This window comes from Macaca mulatta, chromosome X (genome assembly GCF_049350105.2).
Source record: "Macaca mulatta isolate MMU2019108-1 chromosome X, T2T-MMU8v2.0, whole genome shotgun sequence".
NCBI classification, from domain to species: domain Eukaryota; kingdom Metazoa; phylum Chordata; class Mammalia; order Primates; family Cercopithecidae; genus Macaca; species Macaca mulatta.
In genome coordinates this window covers 48,771,313-48,797,047 of record NC_133426.1, presented here as the reverse complement: position 1 = coordinate 48,797,047, position 25,735 = coordinate 48,771,313, and the positions used below count along the sequence as shown (strand labels likewise).

Here is a 25,735-nt window from a genome sequence, read left to right as displayed (position 1 = left end):
GTTACACGTCCATGTTGTGAGGTCTGTTATCTATTTGTCAGTATATGTGCCAGGATGTGAACTCCCTGATACACATGTAGGGGTGTATCTGATGTGAATTCTGTGATCTATTTGCAGGAGAATGAACCAGGGTGGAAGGTCTTTAACCTCTTTGAGGATATGTGTCCCAGAATACGAATTCTCTGGTCTGTTTCTGGATTCATGTCCTAGGATGAGTGATCTATGATCTAGTTGGGTATGTGTGTCCAGGAAAGAAAGTTTGTGAACCCTTTGTGGTTTCAGGTCCCGTAGCCGCTGATGTTTTTGGATACATGTCCAGTTTGTGATGTCTCTGATCTGTTGGTGTATGTCTCAGGATGTGAATTCCCTGATCTGTTTGTGGGTGGTGTCTGATGGTGTGAAATGTCTAATGTGTTCACTGGTGAATGAACCACTGTGTGAAGTCTTTGACCTTTGTTGAGGGTTTTATCATAGGATCTGAGTTTTCTGATCCGTTTGTAAAAGCATGCCCTAGGAGATGTTTGATCTTTGAGCTCTTTATGGATGTACATCCCAGGATGTGAGTTCTCTGAGCTGTTGGGGCATACATGTTCTAATGTTCTAGGTTATCAGATCTCTGAAGGTTTTTTTAGGTTTATTTTCAAGCATATGTGATTTATATGCTGGCATATATATTCATATATATATGTAACAATATAGCTGTCCCTCAATATCTGTGGGTTGGGGGAATTGGTTCCAGGAGCCCTGTGTATACCAAAATCCATGAACGATCAAGTACCTTATATAAAATGATATGGTATTTCCATGTAACCTATGTAAATTCTTCTGTATAGATAATCTCAAGATTTCTTATAATACCTGACACAATGCTACGTAAGTAGTTGTTATACTACATTGTTTTTATTTGTATTATTTTTACTATGTTTTTAAATTATCTTTTCCCTCAATGTTTTTGATCCAGAGTTGGTTGAATCCGAGGGCCGATAGTAGATATAATATATATATTGTATGTGTGTGTGTGTGTATAATATATATATTTGTTGAGGTGTGTATGTGTCCAAGCTGTGAAGTTATTGAGCTATTTGTGGGTTATTTCCCTTGGTTTGAAAACCTCTGACCTGTTTGGAAGTATGTCTCAGAATATAAGCTCTCTGATCTCTTTATGGGTGTATGTTGCAAAATTTCAGGTCTGTGACCTATTTGTGGTTCTTTTTTCTGGCATGTGAGGTCTCTGGCTTGATTATGGGTGCTTATTGCAGGATTGAGACCTCTGATTTGTTTATGGGTATCTATCTCAGGTTGCAAGGTCTCTGATCTGTTTGTGGCTATATCTCAAGATGTCAGGTCTGTATACCTATTCTGCATATATACCCTGCAGGTAAGGTCTCTAGGCTGTTTGTAGTTTCATGTTGCAGGATTCAAGGTCTCTGATCTCTTTTTGGTTGTGTTTCTTACATGAGGTCTGTGATCTGTTTGCTAGTGAATATCACAGTATGTGAGTGTCTCTTTTGTGTGTATTTGTCAAGGATGTGAGGTCTAATTCAACATGTCCCGGATTGTAAGGTACCTAACCTGTTAGTGGGTTTATGCCTGAGAATGTTTCTTTCTGCAGTGTGCGTGTGTATGTCCCAGGTTTGGAGATTTGATCTGTTGGGGGTGTATTTTGCAGTGTGTGGCGCCCCTGATATCTTCGTGGGTATACATCCTATTATGTCAGGTCCATGTTCTCTTTGAGTGTGTATGTCCCAGATGGTGAGTTCTCTTATGTGTTTGTGAGTTTAATTCCAAGTGATTGAAGACTCTGAGTATTTTTTGGTATATGTCCCAGAATGTGTCTCTGCTCTTTTTGGATGTCTGTTAGAGAGTGGGAGGCGTCTGATCTATTTGGAAGTGTATGACTCAGGATGTAAAGTCTGTGAATTGTTTGTGTGTGTATGTAGGTCTCTGGTAGCTAATGGTACCCCAAAGATGTCCACTTCCTAATCTCTGAAACCTACAATTATGCTAATTTACATGGAAAGGAGGACTTTGCAGAGGTGATTGTGAGGGACTTTGCAGAGGTGACTTTGTAGAAGTTAAGCATCCTGAGATGGGGATGCTTATCCTAGATTAACGGGGCAGGCCCAGTGTAATCACAGGTGTCATCATATGAGGGAGGTGTGAAGGCAAGAGTCAGAGAGGGCTATATAGTGATGGAAGTAGAGAAAAGATGATGGACAACATATACAGAGATCAAAGAGAGCTAGAGATAGACGGATACAAGGAGAGACAGAGATGAGGAGAAGGAAGAAAGGGGGGTGGGGAGAGAGAGAGAGAGAGAGAAAGAAAGATTGAAGGTGAAACAGACCTCTGGCTTTGAAGATGGAGGAAGGGGCCATGAGCTCAGGAATGTAGGCAGCCTACAGAAATTGGAATTCTCTGGCCAGGCATGATGGCCCAAGCCTGTAATCCCAGTACTTTAGGAGGCCGAGGTGGGCAGATCACAAGGTCAGGAGATGGAGACCATCCTGGCCAACCTGTTGAAAACCCATCTCTACTAAAAATACAAAAATTAGCTGGGCATGGTGGCGTGCCTGTAATCCCAGCTACTCAGGAGGCTGAGGCAGGAGAATCGCTTGAACCAGGGAGTCAGAGGTTACAGTGAGCCGAGATCGCGCCACTGCACTCCAGCCTGGCAACAGAGCGAGACTCTGTCTCAAAAAAAAAAAAGAAAAGAAAAAAAAAGAAAAAGAAAAAAGAAATTGGATTCTCCTCAAGGAACTCCAGAAAGAAGTCAGCTTTGCCAACACCTTGACTTTTACCCTGTAAGACTCTTTGTCGGAAATGTAAGATCATAAGTTTTTTTTGTTTTGTTTTGTTTTTGGTGACAAGAGTCTCACTCTGTCGCCCAGGTTGGAGTGCAGTGGTGCCATGTCGGCTCACTGCAACCTCTGCCTCCCAGGCCCAAGTGATTCTCGTACCTCAGCCTCCCGAGTAGCTGGAACTACAGGCGCCCGCCACCACTCCCGGCTTATTTTTGTATTTTTAGTAGAGACAAGAGAGGTTTTGCCATGTTGGCCAGGCTGGTCTCGAACTCCTGGGCTCAAGGGATCTGCCTACCTCAGCCTCCCAAAAGGCCGGGATTACAGGTATGAGCCACACCCAGCTGAGATAATAAATTTGCATTGTTTTATGACAAAAAGCTTTTTTAGTGGTTTGCTTCAGCAGCAATAGAAAATGAATACAGTGTCTCAGGTTGTGCTGTCTCTATCTGGTTGTCAGGATGTGAACTCCATGATCTATTTGTGAGGGTGTGTGTCTGATAGTGGAGGTCGCTGATTTCTGTGCAGGTCTCTGATCTGATGATCTATTTGGTGGTGTGTGTCCCAGAATTTGTGCTCTCAGCTTTTGTGGAGGAGCATATGTTCTAGGATGAGACATTTCCAATCTGATTTTGTGTACATGTGCCAGCGTGTGAGTTTTCTGATCTGTTGAGGTGCGTACGTCTAGGGTGTAAGGATTCCAAGCTCTTTGTGAGTATATTTCCTTTTGCTTGAAATTCTTGCCCTGTTTCTGGGTTTATATCCCAAGATGTGAGACTCCCTGATTTGTCTGTCTCTGTGTCATGGAGTGAAGCCTCTGGTATGTCTGCTGGTGAATGAAGCAGAGAGTGAAGTCTCTCACCTCTTTTTTTGTTTGTTTTTTTGAGATGGGGTCTCACTCTGTCGCCCAGGCTGGAGTGCAATGGTGCGATCTTGGCTTACTGCAACTGCCGCCTCGCAGGTTCAAGCAATTCTCCTGCCTCAGCCTCCCAAGTAGCTGGGACCACAGGCGCATGTCACCATGCCTGGCTAATTTTTGTATTTTTAGTAGAGACGGGGTTTCGCCATGTTGACCAGGCTGGTCTCGAACTCCTGACCTCAGGTGATCCGCCCACCTTGGCCTCCCAAAGTGCTGGGATTATAGGCATGAGCTACGGCGCCTGGCCTCTCACCTCTTTGAAAGGGTTCTCTCAGGAAGTGAGTTCTCTGATCTGATTCTGAATGCTTGGCCCAGGATATGAGGTCTTTGATCTGTTTGTGGGTATATATCCCTGGCATGAATTTTCTGAGCTGTTTTGCCAATATTTGGGGGTACTTATGATAAGCATATAAAATTTCTGGTTTGTGTGCTGGTATTTATAGCAGAAGTCAGGTTTTGTTGTGGTACATGTATCCATAATGTGAGGTTTTGGAGCACTCTGTGGGAGACCTCTGATCTCTTGGGTCTATACCCAAAGACAGCAGGTCTCTGTACTTCTTCAGGAGTATTTTCTGCATGTGAGGCCTGTGACCTGGTGGTTCGTGTCGTGGTATTAGAGGTCTCTGGTGTGGTTTCTGGTTGTTTCTCAGATAGGTCTCTGATCCATTTGTGTGTGTGTGTCATAGTATGTGAGTGTGTCATCTCCTCAGGGTGTTTGTAGAGGGTGTGAGTCCCATTCTCTTTGTGGTTTTATGTCTAATTTGTGAGGTTCCTGGCCTGTCTGTGGGTGTCTGTCAGTGAATATGTTTTTTTGTGTTCTTTGTGTCTGTGTGTCAAAGTCAGAAGTCTAGTCTGTTCGAGGGTGTTTGTCCCAGGATGTGGGGTCCCTGATCTCTTCGCTAGTGTCTATCCCGCATGTCAGGTTCTGGTTCTCTTTGAGAATGTACTTGGCAGAGTGTGGTTCTCTTATGTCTTTGTGGGTTTAATCCCCAGGGTGTGAGGACTATGAGCATCATTTGGCGTATGCCCCAGAGTGTGTGGCTCTCTGATCTTTTTGGATTGATGTCCAGGAGTGGGAGTTCTCCGATCCCTTTGGAGGTCTATGACTCCGGCTGTGAGATATGTGAGCAGTTCATGGGTGAAAGTCCCAGGATGTGAGGGTTCTCTTTGTGCATGTATGTTCTGTTTCGTCAGATGATAGATCCCCAAATATGTCCTCACCTCATTCCTGGAGCTTGTTAATATGTTGTCTTATCTGGAAAGGGGACTTTGCAAATACATATTAGGTAAGCATCCTGAGATGGGGGCAGTTATCCTGGACAATCCAGGTGGGCCCACTGTCATCACAAGAGTCTTTATATGAGGAAGGTAGGACCTTCAGGGTCTGAGAAGACTGTGTGTGTCACATCAGAGAGGACCATGTGATGACGGAAGTAGAGTCACAGAAGGTGATGCAATGACAGAAGCAGAGGTCAGAGAGAAATTTGAAGCCAAAACTCTTGAATCATCTGATCTCTTGGGAGTTATGCTGTAAGATGTCATGTCTACCATCTGTTTATGGGTGTGTTTTTCAGCACATGAAGTGTGAATGGATTATGGTTGTATACTGCAGGATTTGAAGTCTCTGATCTGTTTGTTTTTGTATGCTCCAGGATGTGAGATCTCTGAGCCATTTGTCCATGTACGTTGCTGGAGTGGAGGTCTCTGATCTGTGTGGGTGCATGTCCACATTGTAAGGTCTCTAATCTTTTTGTCAGTGTATATCCCATGATGTGAGCCCTCTGATCTGTTTGCAACTATATTCCGAAGATGTCAGTTATCTATATGTATCTGGGTATGCGTGTGTCTCGGGGTCTGTTATCTGTATTGTCTTTATGGGTGTGACCTCCCCTAGATGTGAGGTCTTTGATTTGTTTGTCGTTGTATGTTCCAAGATGCAAGATTTGTGAATGGTTTGTGGGTGTGTTTTGCAGGATTTTATGTCTGTGATCTGTTTGAGGTTGTGTGTCATAGGATGTGAGGTTTCTGATCTTTTTCTGGGCAAATTTCCTAGCATGCGAGGTCTGTGAACATTTTGTCAGTGTCCCAGGCTATGTTATCTCTGATCTCTTCACATGTATTGCCAAGCGTTTAATGTCTCTGATTTGTTTTTTGCTGTTTGTTCCAGGACGTGAAACCCCAAACTGTCTGTGGATATGTGTCCCAGGGTACATGATCTCTGATCTGTTTGTGGGTTTGTATACCCCAGTGTTTGTTTACTATCTGTGGATTCATTTCCCAGGATTTTTTTAGTGTATTTCCTAGGTTGTGCATTTATCTGGTCTTTCTCAATATATATCCCAGGGTGGACAGTATCTGTTCCTTTGTGGGTGTATATTCCTTAGTTTATGATCTCTGATCCTTTGTGGGTTTATATTTTAGGATGTGAAGTCTCTGTTGTGACTGTGAGTGTGTGTCCTAAGACGTAAATTCTCTGGCCTCTTTTTGGGTTTATGTTCCAGGATGACAGGTCGTCCATCTAGTTCTATGTGTATTTCTAGCTTGCAAGGTCTGTTACCTATTTGTGGGTGTAAGTCCAAGGGTATGAATTCTCTGATCTCTTTGAGGATCAGTGTCCCAGAATGTCAAGTCTCTGGTTTGGTTATGGGTGTATGTCAAGATGTGTGCTCTTTGATCTCCTTGTGGTTGTATGTCTCAGGATGTGAAGGTTCTGATCTGTTCTTGTATGTTTGTCAGCAGTGTATAATCTCTTATCTGCTTGTGGCTCTGGGTCCCAGGTTGTGAGGTTCTGACTTGTCTTGATTTCTTTGTCCCAGCATGTGAGATCTCTGAGGTATTTGGGTTTATGTCCCAGGAATTGAGTCTCTGGTCTCTTTGTGAATGTGTGCCCCAATTAATATGTGAGGTCCCTGATACAGTCTTTGGTTTATTTCCCAAGGTGTGAGTGCTCTGATCTACTCATGGGTATATGTCCTGGCATGTGAAGTGTCTGGTATTTTTATGTGTATGTGTCTCAGGGACTGAGTTCGGTGATCTGTTTGTGGGTATAAGGCCCCAGATGTTAGTTCTCTGAAATATTTGTGGGTGTATGTCTCAGCTTGTGTGGTTTTTGATCTTTCTGTGAGTATGTCACAGGATGTGAGGTCCCCATTCTTTTTGGGTGTGTGTTTCCTAGAATTTGAATTTTGTGAGCTCTGTGTGTGTGTGTGTGTGTGCGTGCGTGTCACAGGGTTGAGGTCCCTGGTCTGTTTGTTGGTGTATGTCCAGGATGTGAGGTCTCTGATCTCTTTGGGTGTGTACGTCCCACAATTTGAGGCCTCTGAATTAGTTGATATTCTGCATCCAGCATATTAATTCTCTGAATTGTATTTTGGGATCTATACTCTTAAGTCTCAGAAGGATTCTGAATCCTGAATTCGAGGGTTCTGCGCTTTTTCTGGTCTACATTCCAGGGGGGTGAGTTCACTGGGCTGTTTTGCGGGTTGTGTTTACATTGTGAGGTCTCTGAGCTGTTTGTCCACTGGTGTCCTAGGATACATGGTCCCTGAGCTCTTTTGGGTTCAAAGTCCCTTGACCTGTTTGGAATATATTTTCAGGTATGAAGTCTCTGTTCCTTTTCAGAGGGCTCAGTCCCAGGGTTTGATATATCTGACACATTAGGGGTTTGTTCCAGGGTTAAGGTCTCTGAGCTTTTAATGGGTGTGTGTTCGCCAGTGAGTGAGTTTTCAAAGGTGTTTGAAGGTCTATAGGTGTGAAATTTCTTAACTCTCTGGTTGTCCCTGTGCAGAGTATGATGTCTCTGAACTATTTAGCAGTCTCTCTTTTCAGGTGTGAGGTTTTGTACCCTTGTATGAGAACTCTGATGTATTTGAGTATCACCCCTGAACTGTTTTGAGCCAATGTCCCAAACGAATGAGTTCTCTTTGATGCCGTGGGTTTTGTCCTAGGGTTGATTTTTCTGAGCAGTTTCAGGATTTGTTTCTAGAGTCTTATGTCTTTGTACTAATGTCTTTTTACTGTTTCAAGCCTCTGGAGTGCTTCACCCTCTGTGTCCCAAGGTGTCAGATCTCTGATCTCTGTATTCCTTGGTATTGAGGTCCCTCAACTGTTATGTTTCCAAGAGTGAGACAGTTCCTGTTGGGGGAGTCTCAGTCCCAGGGTATGAGGTCTGTGACTTATTAGGGGTCTGGTTCTAGGGTTTGGGGTCTCTGAGCAGTTTGGGGTTCTGTTATCAGTTTCTGACATCTCCCTAGTGTTTGGAGGTCTGTGCCCAAGTTGTATGTCACTGGGTCACTGGGCTATTTAGGGGTCTGTATCCTAGGGTGTAAAGTTTGTCAACTCTGAGCATTTTTGCATTGTCTGTCTGCTGTGTGAGGTCTCTGGCATGTTTGTGGGTTTACTTTTCAGGTTGTGAGGTTAACTCTTTGAGGGTTTGTGTCCCATAATGTGAGGTGCTTGAGCTGTGTGGGCATACTTAGCCAGGATGTGATGTCTCTGAACTGTTTTCATGTCTGTCTCCCAGGTTAGAAGTTCTGTGAGTCATTTGGGAGCCTGTGTCCACAATGTGAGGTCCTAAGCCGTTTTGGGTCTGTGTTCCAATTACGAAGTCTCTCCACTGTTTGTGGCCAACTTTGCACAAAGGTTTCAAAGCTGTTTGGTGATCCATGTCCATGACTGTCAGCCATCTGAAATCTTTCTGGATGAGGACAAAGGGCAAGTTCCATGAATGGTTTTGAGGACTGAGTCCAGGGTGTGATATTCCTGAAGCATTTAGAGGTCTGCGTTTAGAGTGGGAAGACTCCAAACTGTTTGGGGGTCTGAGCCTAGGATATGAGGTTTCTAAGCTATTTGGGGTCCGTGTCCAGGGGGTGTGATCTCAGTTCCTCAGGGATTTTGTCATAGGGTGTGAGGTCTTTAAGCTCTATAGAGGGTTTGTGTCCACATTTTCAGGTCTGTGAGGCCTCTGAGCTGTTTGGGGATCTGTCTCAGTGTATAAAGGCTGTGAGCTATTTCCGGGAGCTCTATGTCCAGTATATGACATCTCCGAACAGGAATCTGTGTCCAAGGTGTGAGCCTCTCAGTAGTTTTCAGGCCTGTGTTCCAGCGTATGTGATTTTAGGGCTCTCTAGTATTGTGTCTGTGGTGTGAGGTCTCTGGGCTGTCTGGTGGTCTGAGAAGAGGGTGTGAGGTCTCTGAACTGTTGGTCCATTTCTGTCCCAGTTTGTGAGTTCTCTGAGAAATTGGTGGATCTTTATCCCTGATTGTGAAGTCTCTGAGCTTCCCGGAGGTCTGTAATCAGATTTCTAGGTCTCTGAGCTCTTTGGGTGTGTGGGTTACAAAGCGTGAGGTCTCTGAAGTGTTTGGTATTGTCTGTTACCAACAGAATAGAAATATATTGATTCCTAGGCTGCCTTGGCTCTGAACTGTTGAGGGGTCTGTGTCAGAAGGCGTGAGGTCATGTTTGAGCTGTGAACAGATTTGTTTCCCAGGTATGAGTCCTGTGAGCATGGTCTGTTTCCAGGCTGTGAGATCTCTAAGCTTTTGGGGTCTGCATCAAAGACTTGAGTCTCTGAGTTGTTTGTGGCACTATATTCACGTGTAAGGTCTCTGGGATGTTTACTTGTCTGTTTTCAAGGGTGTCTCTGAGCAATTTGTGGGTCTCTATCCAAGGTATGAGGTTTCAGAACCATTTAAGGATCTGTTTTCAGAGGGCGAGGTATCTCGGGTGTTTGGGCAGTCTGTGTCCAGGGTATGCCAGCTCAGTTGTTTAGGGGTCTGTCCCAGGATATTAAGTATCTGAGCGGTTTGGAAGTCAATGATCAGGGTGTGGAGCCTCCAAATAGTTTGGGTAGTGACATCTCAAGTTGTAAGGTCTTTGAGATGGTTGTGCATCTCTGTCGTCAAAGGAAAGTTATCTGATGTGTTTGAGGTCTGAATCCCGGTATATGAGGCAGTATGTCAGGTCTAAGAGCTGTTTAGGAGTCTGTAGCCCATAGTTTCAGTGAAACCTGTGTTACTTGCAGTGTGTCCAGTTATGAGAGCTCTGAGATATATGTAGGTGCGTATCCCAGGGTATGAGGTTTCTGAGAAGTTTGGGGTCAATATTCAGGGTATATGGTCTATGAGGCCTTATACCCTAGGTGCCCTGTATATGTCCTAGGTACCCTGTGTATGAGGTCTCTGGGCTCTTTGGGATCCTGTCACCTCTGTATGAGGTCTTTGAAATATTTGGGTATCTGTGTCATGGCATTTGAGGTCTCTGAGCAAAAACAAAGAGCACTGGCTCCCATTCGGGTTGAGAGATGATGAAAATGAGTAAGTATATCTGAAATGTGCTCTTCGTTCTCCACTTTATACCCTGGCACCATATAGATGCTCAATAAATATTTGCAGAAAAAGCTTCCCCAGCACACACAAACTTTTCATTTTGAATGCAGGAGGCAGATTTTGGGTTCAAAGCCTTTAAGAGCAGGGAAGGTCCAGCTAGAAGGTCTAGCTAGAATATTATCACATTTTAATATTTCCATTGATGTATTTCTCTGGTTATTTTTGTTTGCTTATGGCAAGTGATTATGGTTTTTCCATTTAGACAGCAGTGGATTTGGTTTTCTCTCTCTCCACTTTGCTCCACTCCTTTTATCCTCCCCCTACCCCCCCAGTGCTGTATATAGCACCTGAGGCCTGGGCACTTGGTCAGGCAGGAGGTGGCAGGGTCTAGCCAGACACTACCAGTCATGGCTGGTCACCACCAGTCATGGCCAGTCAAGACTGATCAAAGCTGGTTATGGCTAGTCTAAGCTGGTCAAAGCTGATCACGGCCAGTCAAGGCCAGAAACCACTGGTCATGGCTGGTCAGGATGGGTCAAAGCCAGTCATGGCCAGTCCAAACTAGTCAATTATAGTCACAGCCAGTCACAGCTGGTCCAGGTTAGTCACAGCAGGCCAAGACCAGTCAAGGCTGGTCAAAGCTGGTCAAAACCAGTCCATTTCAGTCCCTGCTGGTCCAGGCCAATCCAAGCCAGTTCAGGCTGATCACAGCCAGTTTAAGCAGTCAAAACTGGTCAATCTCAGTCCAAGCCAGTCCTGATTGGTCAAGACGAGTTGAGGCCAGTCACAGCTAGCTACCACCAGTCACAGTCAATCATGACGAGTCAAAGTCAGCCAACACAGGTCAAGATCAGTCAAGTCCAGTCAAAACTAGTTATGGCCAGTCTAAACCAGTCAATTTAATTGCATTGTTTTGAGACAGGGTCTGGCTCTTTTTTGGAGACAGGCTGGAGTACAGTGGTGAGATCTCAGCTCACTGCAACCTCCGCCTCCCAGGCTCAAGCAGTCTTCCCACTTCAGCCTCCTGAGTAGCTGGGACCACAGGCACATGCCACCACACCTGGCCAATTTTTGTATTTTTTGTAGAGACATGGTTTCACCACATTGCCCATGCTGGTCTCGAACTCCTGAGCTCAAACAGTCTGCCTGCCTTGGCCTCCCAAAGTGCTGGGATTAAAGATGTGAGCCACCACACCCAGCCTTAAGTGCATTTTAAAGTTTAAGTATAAAACAAACTTATTTTAGGTCAAGATGTTATATAGACGATGGTGTAACTAATATGCTGTGGGGGCTGAAATTCTGAGGATTAGAGTCAAATGGCTGAGGTTTGAGGAACGTGTTACTGGGCAAACCCAGCTCCCAGACTCTATCCCCTCAACCCCCACCCACACAAGCACCTCACATCTTGGTTTGTTCAGTCGACAGTTCATTTTATTGATGCCCACTCCAGGCTGCGTAGAGTTGAGGGGTGTATAAGAGGAGAACCAGATTCAGTCCATGCCTGGAGGTTAGTCTGGGGGGCCGGCGGGATGGACACACAGACAGACACATAGATCTGGCGTCTGATAGCAGGGCATACAGTCTCACGTAGGGGCACTCTGGGCACAGGTAGTCAGAAAGGACTTCCTAGAGAAGACCTCACAGGGGGTGGGGGAGCAAGGAGCAAGGCAGCCATCAGAACCTTCACCTTTTGTACATTTGTAGGCAGGTGACTTTTGAGACCAGTGGACCCAGGATGAACGCAAAGGGCTGGGGTCTGGGAATGGCAGGCAGCAAGGGCTTCCCTCTCACCTCGTCATCCCATAGTGGGGAAGCCATCTACCCCACCCCCAATTCTTGGCCTGTACTTTGCCCTCTGCCACATGGGCCCTTTCCTGGGATCCACCTCCGTGGTTTTCAAGGCTTCCCTGAGACAATCCACGTGGACCAGGTGCTCTACCCAGTGCCTGGCACCTCATCACCACCCCATCAATGCACATTCTTGTCCTAAGTGCTATCTACGGACTATTGAGATCTTGGTTCCAGCTATGAGTGGTGTCAGCGGTCTTGACACCCCAGGTCAGGGCCCCCAGCAACCGTAGAGCTCCCAAGAGCCCTAGGTACCTTTTCTGCACTGTGAAGGCAGAGCTTGGTCCCAACCCACCTCCAGGGCTGGCCAGCTCTGTACTGCCTTCCTCTCACTGCTCAGTGAGCCATGGACACCCACTTCCCTTCCAGTGGCATGTGGGCATCCACTTCTCAGATATGCAGCCCTAAAGAAGAGACCCTACAGCTCTTTGGGCCAACACTAGCCAGCACTGTAAGCACGAGCAGAAACCAGCCTCAGCCCGTAGCCCAGGGACCCCCTTTCTTTCACTAGTACAAAGTTTCTGTGGTCGGGGAACCAGCTTCGTATCGGGCTGGGCACTCTGGCCTCTGATGTCTGCCTGCCCTGGGGTTGCTTCCCCATACCTTTAGGGTAGTAGGGAGGAGGCCTGCAGCAGACCCCTCAAGCTCCAGGCAGAAGCAGGTGCAAAAACAAATATATTCTGGGGCTGGGCTGGGACTCACCCCTTGGACCTCCTTAATAGGCCATGAATCCCAACGACAGAAAGTCTTGATGTTGAAAAACTATTTCTGAAGGTGGGTGGGGGTTTGTAAGTGCAACCCACAGATGGGGCTGGGACAGGGAAAGGGGACTCCTGGAGTCAGTCCTCACCACGGCCACAGCCCTGAACGTAGAGCAGGTAGGTGCAGGTGGGGGCAGGTGGAGGCAGGTGAGGCCCTGGCAGTCATTCTCGACAGGAGGGCAGCGGTTGGGGAGGTGCGTGTAGCTTCAGGCCCCCTCGGTCAGTCTGGCCTCAGACTTCTAAGGGCTAGAAGAGGTATTTGCGGCAGGACTCAGTCCCACACTTGCACTCAATACGGACCCGCTTCTTAGGGGAGCCAGGGAGCCCAGCCAGGCCAAAGTTGGAGTCCATGCGGGTGCTCTCCATGTCCACGGGGTCCACTGTGGAGTCACAGCCAGGGAGGAGAGGAGGGAAGGAGGCAGGGAGGGAGGGGGAGGAGGGAGGGAGGAAGGCAGGAAAGGAGGCAGGGGACTTGTTAGAAGGCCTGGATGAAGGGTCCCACTACCCTTTATACCATGAGACCAAGGATCTTGGGGGCTGGGAGCAACTCTGGAATTTGAGTTGGGAGGAGATCTTAGGGTTGGTGGTTTGGGGCTGGGGCCAGGGCTCAGCACTGGAGGTTGTTCAGGCCAGGGGTTGAGGAATGCTGGGGGAGGCAGGGAGCTGTCAGGGAACCAGGAGGGTCATTTTAGGTGGGGGGGGGGGGCAGGGGCAGGAATAGAGGGCCACCTGGGCATCCAGAGGTACATCTGAACTCTCCTGCCAAAGACCTACCTTTGAGGGTCTCAGAGGTGGCTAGCTTATCAAGGAGGGGACTGGCTGGAGGCCACAAGGGTGTCCAGAGGCTTGGGATGAAGAAGGCCAAAGGGAGCTAGGAGTGGGGAGGGGCTGGGGGATGAGGGAAATTCAGTCAAGACTGGAGTCAGGAGTGTCTTAACTCTCTGGGAATCTTGGGAGAAGTTGGTATGAATGCCTCAGGGTTAGGGTTCAGGGGCTGGGAATGAGGAGACTCAAGGGGTAGGCAGGGGTCTAGTAGTCCGAATGGGTACTGGGAGTCAGGAAGAGCATCTTAAAGCCCCCGCTACAGAATTTTCCTTGGTTCTCTGAGTGACTGGTGTGCCTTCGGGAGGGGTCCTTGTGTCCTAAGTCACAGTGCGCCCCTGCCCCCAGTCCCGTGCCACCCCCACCTTGCATGTTGTAATCAAAGGTGAGCTCCTCGCCTGCCCGGATGGTTCTTGTGGCAAAGAAAGCGATGCGGGGCAGCCGCTCGTCAAGGTTGTCTATGAAGACGTTGTACACCTGCAGGTTGGGGTCACACTGGGCGAGAAAGAACAGTTGGGAGAGTGAGGAGGGGCCCCAGTCTGCCCCTCTTGACCCCCTGCCCGCCTGCCGGGGGTACCCACACTGTGGTTGACAAAGTGGGAGATGTTGCCATAGTAGGCGGCATCCACGGTGTACACGTCCTCCACGTAGTCCAGGTCAAAGAGGTAGGTGGCACCCTGGCGGTCGTAGATCTGGCCCCGCCGCTCCGCCTCCTCTGAGGTAATGATCTAGGGAAAGGGCCATGGGTGAGGGGAGATTGACTGCGAAGGCTCAGGAAAGCCGGCACTGCTCCTGACCTCCGAAGGACAGGGAGCAGGAGGCACCCCTGCCCATGGACACACGCAGGCAGTGACGCAGAGGGTCTGTTGGCCCTTTGTGGGGAGCTGGGCCTCAATTGGCAACCACCCGGCCCGCCTCAGGCCTCTGGCTAACAGGAGGAGTCCCTGGCGGTGAACGCAGGCTGGCCTGGCTGCAGGGCTCAACTGGGGCCATGTGAGCGCCTCCTGCCGCCACCCAGCAAGAGCTGCCCAAGAACCCCTGGAGCCTCCAGCACCCTGGGACGGAGCAGGAAGGTGATCAGGAGAGACCAAAGCAAGGGCAAGAAAGAAAGTGACCTGGGGTGCCACGGGGAGAGACACTGACTGATCCAGGCAAGGGAGCCTGAGCCCGTGTAGGACCCAGCAGGGAGGGCGTGGGGAGAGGGGAAGAAGAGATCCAGGCCATGGGGAAAAGGGGCAAGGGCCTCAGGCAAGAGAGGTGGAGGCAGAGGCAGAGGGAGGCCGAGGTCCATAGAGCCAGAAAGAGGCTGAGGCCACACACTTCAGAGACAGCAGCAGAGAGGGAGGAAAGATGAAGGGAGAACACGGTGAGAGGAGCTCTCCCTCGGCTCAGGGCTGCGTGGTGTCAACTGGTGCTTCAGACAGCAGTGGGTGCCTCCTCCCCAGCTGGGTCCCTGCCTGTCCTAGGAAACAGGAAGCTTTGCTGCCATCCTAGCCCCAGCCTGTCCTTGCCTCCCAATCCACCCCAACAAATCTCTCCTCTGCGGCCCCATGGCCCCTCTTCCCCGAGGCCAGCAATGGCAGCCTCCTGGCAATCCCCAAGCATAGCTGACCAGGCCCTTCCCTGGGTGGGGGTCCCACTGTACCTCAGCCAAGAACAGTGCACAGCACACAGGAGACACATGGGGACTGCTGTTTTTGATTCTGCTTGCTGGCTTAGCAGCCTGTCCTCTGTCCAAGTGGCAGCCCTCCAGGTAGCTCCAGCACTCCCCTGCCACACTTTTTCCTTCCCCTCCCTTCTCCAGAGACCCCTCTCAGGCCTCCTTCCTTGCTCACCCTCATGTGGGCTGGTGACCATGCCCTTCTGACTTGGGAATCCATCTCCTTAGCTAGGATGGCCACACTGGTGTTCTCCTGGCTGTCCCCTCAAGGCTGTGTTCCATGCCAACGGCTGACTAACAATGCCTTGAGGAAACCAAAATTTACCCCCACCCTCGGGCCACACTACCCACTGCCCCGTGCTCCAGTTCTGTTCCTTGAGGAACCTGGCTCCCCTGCACCCTGTTTTTGTTTGTTTACTCATCCATTCGGTGAGTTTTTATTGAGGCCTTCCTTGTGCCCAGTCCCAGCACCCAGGGCTCACGGTCTGATCAGGGAGACACAGGGACCAGGCCCAGTCACCATTCTCAGGGGTCACAGGTGGGTAGGGGATACACAGGAACCAGGATTGGTCCCTGCCCTCAAGGGGTCAAAGGCTGGTCACAGAGAGACAGATTCAGACACCCACAATGTAAGATTGTGATCAGGAAACAATGCTTAGGGCTTGAGGGGGAATGGAGAAGAGAAGGATTCTCTAAAACAAGTTGCAGATCATAAAAGGGCTTTACCACCTGGTGGAAGAGGGGGGTCTCTCTCCTAAGGGGCACAGCATGAGGGTGGAATATGCCAAGATCAGTCTCCCTTCACCTCTGGAGAACACACAGTCTTCCTTGTGGCATCAGCTCAAACAGATGGGACCTCTCTGGGCAGCCTTCCAAGCTTCCCGTTCCTCCCCTACCTCAAAAGCTGGCCACTTGTCTGATAAAGCCCTGGGATCAAAGGGCAGCCTCTCCCAGGCTCACGGGCCTAGTGGGTGGGGTATGAGCCATCTTTTTCACTGTAGGCCCTCCTCGAGCCAGGGGGAGTGCCCACATCCTCTCTGGTCTCCATCTTCATGCCTATTCTGCCACTACCTGCTCTCCCAATCTCACCAGGAGTGAGTCATACTGCAGGCCCTCCAGGGCACAAACGCTTCCTGGTTCCTTCTCCTCTTCTTTTCAGTCCCATTCTCTAATGACTGGTCAACCCTGAAAGCTTGGGAACAGATCGGCCTGTCTCCGCTCCTTAACAGCTCTCCAGAATGAATGGAAAAGACAGGCTATAAGCTGGCAGTTCTGAGAGGGTGCTGACGTGATTGGGAACTAGAAGACTTGGAGTCAGCTGCTGCTCTGCCCCCCTCCTGGACATGGGATCCTGAATGTTCTCTCTGCCTGTTTCCTCAGCTATAAAAAAAAAAAAAAAGCTACAGCCTGGCAGGGCACCAGTTTTAGACATTATTTGGGCCTTTATTTTTTTTTATCCATTATACTACTTTTGTGATTTTAATGAAGTTATTCCACCTCTGGGCCTCAGTTTTCTCATCTGCAGAATGGGAATGACAGTGACAAAATCCCAACCTGACAGGGACTGTTGTAAAGATCCATACAAGATCATGGATGTGAAAGGTGTTCCTGTTTCTGATAGGAGAGTGAGCAGTGTTAGGAGTGGTTATAAGGACCACTTATAAATGTAAGGCACACCCTTATTTTATGTGCCCTTTACCAAGAAAGGAAAAACTGCTGTTAATTATAAATGATACACCATGATTTAATTAAGACATTTTCATTTCAGAGATGTTAAAATAGGAAGAAAATGCATGTTTTAGAATGGGTAAAATAGGCTGGCATTGTCTCTTGGGTGAGGATGGGAATGTTCTGCAGGAACGTGAAAGTTCTGACCCAACGTGGGAGGCTGCAAAGGAGGGAAGGGCAGACTCTTGGTACAGACTGTCAGTACATGTCCCAGCTGAAGGAGGACAGTAGATAGCATGGTGTGCAGATAGGCCCTTGATTCTGTAACACCCTGGCAGCGTCTGGGATGGCACTACAGAATCAAGTAAATTAGAACTGCTGCAACGAAATTTATGACTATTACCCCAAGTAGGATAAATAAAGACTACAAATAGGACCCTATCCAGTCAGGCTGGGTCCTGTAGCCAGATGAGTTACAAAAAAACTTGGTCTTCTGGACATTTTGGATTTGCTGAAGTTTGGACTGTGCTGATAATGTTTGTATCAAACTTACTGTGTACTGAACACTGTTCAAGTGCTTTTTCCAAGTGCTTGATACATAGTAACTCATTTAATAATTTTTGTAACAAGTGTGTGAGTTGAGTGCTATTATCGTTCCCATTTTGCAGATTAGTAAATGCAGGCACAGAGGTTAGTGACTGCTGATGAGTAGTGGAGCTGGGTTTCGGCCTCAGGTAGTCAGGATCCAGAGTCCACTCTCCTAACCATTTGCTATACTGTCTCTTCAGAGGGGGATGCGGGAAGATGAGTTTGGCTCTTTCCGGAGGCCTGTGGCAACATCAGGAGGACCCACAGATCTGAGAGTGCTGGAGGGCGACCAGGAAATAGTGCAGCAAGAATGTGTGGAGAGCAGGAAGGGTGAGGACAGGGCTGAGAGGATCCCTGGAAACCTTGATGTTTCCAGGGTAGAGGATTAAAGACACTAAGGAAGAGCAGCCAGAAAACTCTCAGGCCCAGGAGGGTCCGAGGCGGCCCTTGGGGTATAGAGTCTTCCTCCTCGACTGTCAGGACCCTGTGTGGTGGACAGTGTTTCCTCCAGATGCCAGTACAGTGAGGCTGAGATACTTCTTGCTCTGTGCAGCTCCTAGGACGGTGGACTGTCGGGGTCCTGTGGGGTCTGGACATGTCCTCCTCCAGAGAGTTTGGGTTCCTTCAACCTCTGGACACTTCCTCCAGAGTGTCAGGACACTGAGGGCATGGACACTTACCCCGATACTGTCAGGGTGCCCTTGGGTATAGACTAGATCTCCAGGCTGTCTGGATCCCTCTGGGGTGAGGACACTTCTTTTTCCTGTCATGACAGCATGGGTGTGGACACTTCCTAAATCAGACCAGGTCCTCTAGAGTGTGGAGAGCACAAGCTCTTCCTCCAGGTCACTGGGGTCACTGTGAGACATGGACTTCCTACAGATTATCAGGACTCCCTCCTGCTCCCACTGTCAGGAGCCCTCAGGGTGTGGACACCTCCCCACTCCTCCTTCTAGATGGCCAGGTCCTGTGGCATGTGGACATCTCCTCCAGCAGGCCAGCAGGGTTATCTGGACAGGGTGTGGCTGTCTCCTTGCCCAGACTGTCAGGGTCCTCTGTGGTATAGATTGTTCTGCCCAAGATTGTCTCTGTCCCTGTGGGGTGTGACCCTCTCTACTTTACAGTTTCTCAGAGCAGGAGCCTCTCCTTGTCATCAGTATCAGTGCTACAGTGTGGACACCCTCATGTGAGTGTTCCTCAGGCCAGTTTCTGTCACTTTCCAACCATATCACACCCCTAAGGGACCTATGGAAATATATACAGGTATCTGGGGTTGTCACTATGACAGGGCACACTCATGGATTTAAATGGTAAAGGTCCAGGAATGCTAAATGTCCCCCAATGCATGAGACAGTTCTACATAACAAAAATTCATCTCATCCCAAATGCTAACTGCATCCCATCTTAGAATGTGACATTTTTCTGTTGTAGATACTTGTTATCTACTTGCTAGTTATGGCTGTGCTTTAGCCTTGTGCAGCTGGGCACATGGCTAAAGCACATCCCGTTGCCTCCCTTGCACGGAGGTAAGGCCAGTGACTCAGTTCCAGCCAGTGGAGCATGAGCAGAAGTGATGGGTGCTGCATCTAGGCCTGGCCCACTAGGATGGGCCCCTTCTATCCCCGACTTGGCCCGCCTGCTAGGCAATGCTGATGATCTAGTGGTGACTCCAAGGCTTCAAGACACAGCAAAGGCACAGGAGGGAAAGAGCCTCGGTATCCCAGTCGCTGTGTGAAAGGATACCCACCCAAACCCCCACAGTGGACTGTTCCATAAGCAAGCAAACTTGTAATGTGCAAAGTCACTAAGATGAGGGAGTTGTTTTTACAATGGCTGGCTTGCCTAGTACACTCAGCTTTCCCCAGTGTCCTGAAAGTCTAAAGGAGTTAGCCAACCTTTGTCCAAAGCATGTCTCATCCTACTCCAGACTGCGTTCCTTCTGTGCAGACTGGTAAAACAATGCTTCTCAGGCAGATACTGCTTGGTGATAAGATGGGCCCTTGTGAAATGAGAAGAGGAAGTGCCTTTCCAGCTGATGCAGCCCTATGCCAGACCACATGGCCTGATACAAGGAATGCTAAGGCTGCCTGGATCTCAGCTCCCACTTTTCTTCTTTGCTAAGTACCCTGATAAAGTCAACCCAGTGCAGAAGTATTTCGGTGTTTCTGTAACCACCAGCATGGAATACTTGTCCCTGCCCGATGTCCCTATGACACTCTTAGATCAGTGTACCAGGCCTTTCCCACAGGGAAAGCAGGGAGTTGCAGACACACAGTGAGGAGAGCTGGGTGCACACTGTGAACACAGGGTGGGAAGAGCTGCACACACACACTGGTCCCATCTCCCTACCTCTCCCACGTACTCCATGACGAAGCTGTTCTTGCGAATCTTCTCCAGGGTGCGGACGCCCCAGCCACGCCCATCATCCGTGCGGAAGATGCAGAGGTCATATCGGATGCCTTTCTGTACCACGCGATTCGGGCAGTCATAGCCACAGCGGCAGCGGGAGTTGCACTCGTAGATGGGCAGCCCGGCTCGAAGCCGCACCTGGCCCTGGTCATTGTAGGCAAACTTGTGCAGTGATGCCCCCGGGCAGCAGCCTCCAGTGGGTGCCCACAGACAGTCCTGGCACTCGCAGCCCACAGCCACCTGGTTGAGGGTGATGCCCTCACCAACACGGTACTCATTGATGTACACGAAGGCCCGCGGGGGGCCGTCCAGGTCCACCTCATTCTCTACAGTGATGCGTCCCAGATGGCTGCGCTTGGCATTGAGCTCCTGCTCCCAGCGACGGAGCGCCCGCCTCTGCTTGGCCTTCTGCACCAGGTAGTTGGCCAAGCTTGGGTCCAGGTGCCGGGGGGTCTTTGACCGGTGGTGCCGCCGGAGCAGCTCCCTCTCTAAGTCCTTGTGGAACTGCTTGAGAATACGCACACACTTGAGATTCTGCCGTGGCTCCCAGGTGCTCTCTGAGTCTGGATATCCGCGCCATTTCACCAGGTAATATTCCTGTTCCTGTTGGGGGTGGGTAGGGGAACGGTGGTACCATAAGTGGTGAGATCTTTGGGCCAGCCTTCATGGGGCTTCCATGCCAAAGCTGATGGATAACACCTAACCCACCCCACCCCTTTTCTGGAATGACTTCATGCGGTGGTTAAAAAGCATGGGCTCTAGCGTGAGGATTACCAGGTTCAAATCCTGCTCTCCCCCTTACTGTCTGTCCAAACTGTTCCAACTTTTAATTAATCTCCCAAACCCACTCCCCTCCTTGGTCTTCCCCATCATCAGCTCCCTCCTTCTAGCTGTTCAGACCGGAACTCCTGGAGTCATCCTTGAATCCTCTTTTGTTCACACTTCCGACATCCACCCTCCGCACATCCCGTTAGCCCCACCTTCAAAATACATCCAGTGACAAACCATCATCACTGCCACCACTATGGCTCACCTGGACCCTGACAAGTCCTTGCCTGTTTTAGGCAGCTTACATGTATTATTAACTAACTTAATCCTCACAACCCGACATGAGGTGGATGCTCCTAGTCATCCCCCTTTTATGACAAAGGAAATGAAGTACTGAGGGTTTGGGTAGGTAAACACAACCAGGACTGGAACCCAAGCATGCTGACTCCAGTTTGTTCTCCTAACCATCCTGCCACTCCCCCTTCTGGCAATAACTGTCCCCATTTCACAGTTGTTAGGGGATTAAATGAGTTTCCTAGAGGAAGCACCTGGCACACTGAAAGTGCTCAATAGCCGTTAGCTGTTGACATTTCCACTCTAGGGTTCAGCATCTCAACCTTTGCAGTTACTTTGTATTCCTAGGGAGATGGGAAGAGAATTCATTCCGGCTCCTGCCCCCATCAGAAAGCTACTTAGTTTCCCTATCTGTAACATAGGGATAAAAGGGTCTGTTCATCCTATTTTTTCAGGGTCAGAGGAGAAAATTCCCTTTGCAAACAGATGTGGGCAGTTGGGGACAAGAGGGCAGGACACTTAACTTCCTTGTGACCTGTCCCCTCCCAAAGCATGGTCACCCCAGACTCACGCGGATCTTCTTGTAATCGCACAGGTACTCGACTTCAAAGTCATAGAGGTTCCTCTTAGAGATACCGAGGGCAGGGCAGGAGAGCTTGGCCAGGCGGCACAGGTCCTGCAGCTGATTCCAAGAAGACTTGCAACACACGCTGCAGCCTGGATCAAGCAGGGCAGAAAGAACTATTACTGGGCAGTCTGACAAGGCCAGGTGTCAAAGGGGACCCCAAATCCTCCCTGGGACATCCCAAAGACTGCCTAAGAGTCAGGGAACTTTAATCCACAGGCCTTCCCCAATGCTGAGACTGTTCTACAACAGAAATGTGCTTTGAACCCCAATGCTCACTGCCCAAGGCTGCCCCTGGAGCAGCAGACCTCTGAGGGGGGTTTGCAACATGAATCGTCCTAAAGGAATCTATTTCCAGAGCTTCAAACTCCATGTCATTCCTAATACTGCCTGCAAACCTGCTTTGGGTTCAGGACCTGACTACCTTTCTCTCCACTTTGCAAAAGAAAGAGAACAACCCCCCATCTCAGTAGGATGCAATGCCCCGAGGTGTTGGGGGCGGTGGGCGCGGATGGGAGGACAAGATTAAAACCTCCAGGGCACCAAACAAAGGCTAACTGGAAAGACTGGTCTTTAATCCCTTATCTCAAACTCCTGGGCCAGATGTGGTTTGGAATTCAAAATTTTTTGGATTTTACAAGACTAGTTCTAGGATACATCACCTAACACCCCCAACGTGGCCACGGGACATCAAGCTATAATCAAATGCATTAACTGTCCTGCAGCAAAAGTATGAATTTCCCACATTAAAGAGGAGAAATAGAGATATAAAATAGCCTCACAGAATAGTTCCACTTTATAATCTACTTTTGCCATAAATGGTGCCAAATTTAAGAAAAGGATTTCAGTTTTCAGGGCTTTTTAGATTTCGGAATGATGAGCAAGAGATTGTGGAATGATACTACATTACAGGAAGGCTCCTTAAATGATCAATCTGGGTGCCTTAAATCCACAAGGTATATTTTTTCACACTACATTTTGACTTTCTGTCTCATCCATCTTTCTGTGAAGAGTAAAGCTCATCCAAAGGGTTATGCTCTGAATTTATATGCAAAGCAGTACAGATTAGTGACACTGATTCTTTTAAATATACCTGGTATATTTCTGGGGCTGCCAAAATTTTGTAAGACAGAGATTTTAAAAAATAGATTTCTTTCTGATTCAAGGCACATTCTTAATCAATGTGCTTTAGAAGCCATTTTATCAAATCACGTCTCAAAACATTCCAAGGGCAGTCAGTCCTCATCCTACTTCATCTTTTTAAAATGTTTAATATTTTCTGCCTCCCATTGCAAAAATCACACTTAAACTCTAGATGTCAACCTAAAAACGTACAAGAGCTTTTCAAAATTATTTCGTGTGCAAGCCATACCCCCCCCCTTAGGCAAGATCAAGTGGAGACCGAGCCCGCATGTGCCCACGCTTTCCTCTCCTGGCAAACCCCTTCCTTCACTTGCATTCGAAACCCCACTTAAGTGGTCCCAACTAATACCTCCAGCTGCTGGCTCCGGAACTGGCCACAGGTGGACTCTCCTGAACCCCTCAGAGGTCCCCCAACTTGTGGAACCCGTCCTCCCTGCGGCTTTTGTCACATAGAGGGGCCCCCCAACATAACTGAGTCACCCCTCTTTCCCTGCACATGGGGGAGTCCAGCTGTCCTACTAGGAAGGCCCCATTTCCCTCTTCTGGGGGATCCTCTATTCCAAACCCTTCCCCCATCACGCCGAGAGGCGATACGTTCCCCCTGAAGAGTTCCCTGTCCCCGCACTCTGAAGGGGGGGTCTGTCCCCCTTATCTTCCCTCCCCTTCCGGCGTCTCGCGTGGACACCGAATGGGTAACGGTCACCGGGGGCCGATTTTCCCGCGCGCGGGCGCGGCCTCCCCGACAAGCCCCCGCGCGTGCGCGCGCTGGTCCGGTCGCGATCTGCGGCGCGCGCCCCCCTCCTGCGTCCCCACTTAGCCCCAGGCCCGCTGCGTTCCGAGGTACGCGCCCCCTCCCCTCAGCCCCGCCCAGCCCCGCGCACCAGGCCCGCGCTCCCCGAGCTCCATCCTTTCCGCGCCGAGCTTCCGGCTCCCGGCGCCGGGGCCTCAGACGCCGGGGTCCCGAGCCGGCGACGCCACCCCTCCAGCCCACCCGGCCCGGCCAGCGGGCCCGCGCCTCTGTCTCCACTGCTTCACCTTTTAAATTTTCCGCCATCTTTCCCCACGGCTAACGACATTCGGGCCTAGCCGGCCTCGCGAGAAGAGAGCTCGCGCGGGCGTGGCCGGGAACGCGCAGCCTATTGGCCGCGGCTCGCGACTCGCAGCACCCGCGCGGACCAACCGGAGAGCCGTGACCGAACCCCTCCCTGCCGCCCGGCTCGGTCCCGGAGGCGGGTGCTCGCCGCACTTTCCCAGAGTGCGTCTGGGCGGCGGCGGCAGCGGGAGCGACAGTGGCGGTAGCTAAAGTTGCCCGAGGCCCTGCCCGTGCGCTGGTCTGTCTGTCACACTGCTAGCCAATCACCTTATCAGCCAGTCACAGTGGCTCCTGAGTTCTGTCATACTCCCTATTATCACCGTCAGTCAGCCCGTCATCACATTTTAACCCCAAGTAGGCCGGGGCTCCCAGGTGGACTAGCGCCCCATCCAACCGCTCAGGCGGTCGCACCAGACAGGTGCCTAATCAGACCCCCGGCCCCCATCCACACTGCCGGGCAGTCAATACCGGTTTCCATTTGTGCCCCCGGGCCAGCGGCGACTCTCTGGAGGCAGGCAGACAGCACTGTTAGCCAGCCAGCCTTATTCCCTATGACCGTCCTGTCCTCAATTAGTCCTCCTCTCCACCCACCATAGCCCTGGGACCAGCTGCGATTCTCCCTGGCTAAATCCTCTCATAGACTGCAGCATCCAGCCATGCCCCCAGGCGGGCTGTGATTAGATCGGGGCAAGCTGTCATTGTCAGCATCTAATACAGCCCTGTCGGACACTATCAGTTGATCACTGTCTTTCCCTCAGATTACTTCTCATTCACACCATGATCAGTCACAACACCCAGCTAGGCCCTCAAAGCAAATAGTCACAGCAACTAGAGGTAGGATTAAGCCTCCACACCACCTGTCAGTGGGTCAGCCAGTCTGTCATTTCTCAGGCGACTCATCCCCACCATTGGTCAATCAGTCTCCTCGGATGCGTTGAAGCTGAGATTCTATCAGAGCAGACAGTCCGTAACCACGTACAGCCATCGAGTCAGACGGTTATGCTGATTTTGCTGCTGGCCAGCTGGCCTGTGACTCGTTCAATCCGCCCCTCATCACATCGTCAGTCATTCTCAGCATCCGACTGACCGCACCGTCTGTCAGGTGATCAGTCAGTCAGAGCACCCAGCCAGGCCCTCCAGCATGCTGTGATTCGAGCAGCGTGGACAGTTGATTACCAGATACAGCTGCCTAGCAAGCAGCCACGGATCTGTTGATCAGTCAGCCTGAGGTTTCCCCAGGTGGCCCTCCTTTACACAGTGCCAGACAGTATAACATCTAGACATTCCCCCAGGCCAGCTGTGATTCCTGACAATAGTCATTCACAACATCTGGCCACCCAGGCAGGCAGTAGCACCACGGACCATCAGTTAGTCAGCCTGCAAGGTCCTCAGGAGGCTGCCTGTCTTTTCCACTGTCAGGCTACCAGCCCCAGCCAGTCCTAGGCAGGCTGTCATTCAGTTAGATGTTCAGGAAACCGCGCTGTCACTTCCTCAAATTGCCCCCTCTCCCTGTCACTCCATGAGTTCTGTAGTCAACCAAACGGTTATACAGTTGACCAAACGGATATTCTGTCTGCCTGCTAGTCCAGCTGTGAGCTCATTAAGAAGTGACTGGCTGGTCTGAAGTTCCGTCAGCCCTAGCTTGCCCTGAGTGGGACAGACAGGAACGGAAGTCCCACCATGCATCCCCTTCCCTCCCTTATTCCTTCTCGAGCAGAATCAGATTTTCGTCCTCATGTACCCCCAGTCTCCTCGGGCAGCAGGACTCTCCCACTCCTGGGTGTCCAGGAGACCTGTCCAACCCACAAGAGTGATTTAAGACAGGACCTCTGCCTGTCTGGATCTGAGGGGGAGACAAAAGGGTCTGTGGCCGGTGGTGCCCCAAACCACTGTAAAGTAGTGGGCAAAAGCCTGAATTCTGGAGCCTGACTACCTGGACTCATATCCAGGCTCTGCCATTTACTAAATTACTTGTCCTTAGGCAGTTTCTTAAACTGGTCTGTAAAACC

The 25,735-nt window shown here is 49.9% G+C and overlaps 1 protein-coding gene and 1 long non-coding RNA gene across 7 annotated transcripts in view; one reads left to right on the top strand and one right to left on the bottom strand.

Annotated features, from left to right (window-relative positions):
* The window catches only part of LOC114675108 (uncharacterized), a 41,744-nt gene extending 18,904 nt beyond the window's left edge, over positions 1 to 22,840 (top strand). Inside the window, exon 2 of the long non-coding RNA XR_003726206.2 lies at positions 19,792 to 22,840. This is a non-coding gene — a long non-coding RNA (uncharacterized LOC114675108). The remainder of the gene's footprint in view (positions 1 to 19,791) is intronic.
* SUV39H1 (SUV39H1 histone lysine methyltransferase) lies at positions 11,457 to 25,205 on the bottom strand. 6 transcript variants are annotated; one of them, XR_013412587.1, is made up of 6 exons: positions 24,584 to 25,205; positions 21,437 to 21,582; positions 19,744 to 20,406; positions 14,060 to 14,206; positions 13,431 to 13,973; positions 11,457 to 13,036 (listed from the first exon to the last, which is right to left on the bottom strand). XR_013412587.1 is itself a non-coding variant. In XM_015127316.3 (6 exons), exons 1-6 carry the CDS (start codon positions 24,633 to 24,635, stop codon positions 12,903 to 12,905), a joined length of 1,272 nt encoding a protein of 423 aa, XP_014982802.1. In that variant the 5' UTR covers positions 24,636 to 25,205; the 3' UTR covers positions 11,457 to 12,902.
* Between the last annotated feature and the right edge of the window lie 530 nt (positions 25,206 to 25,735).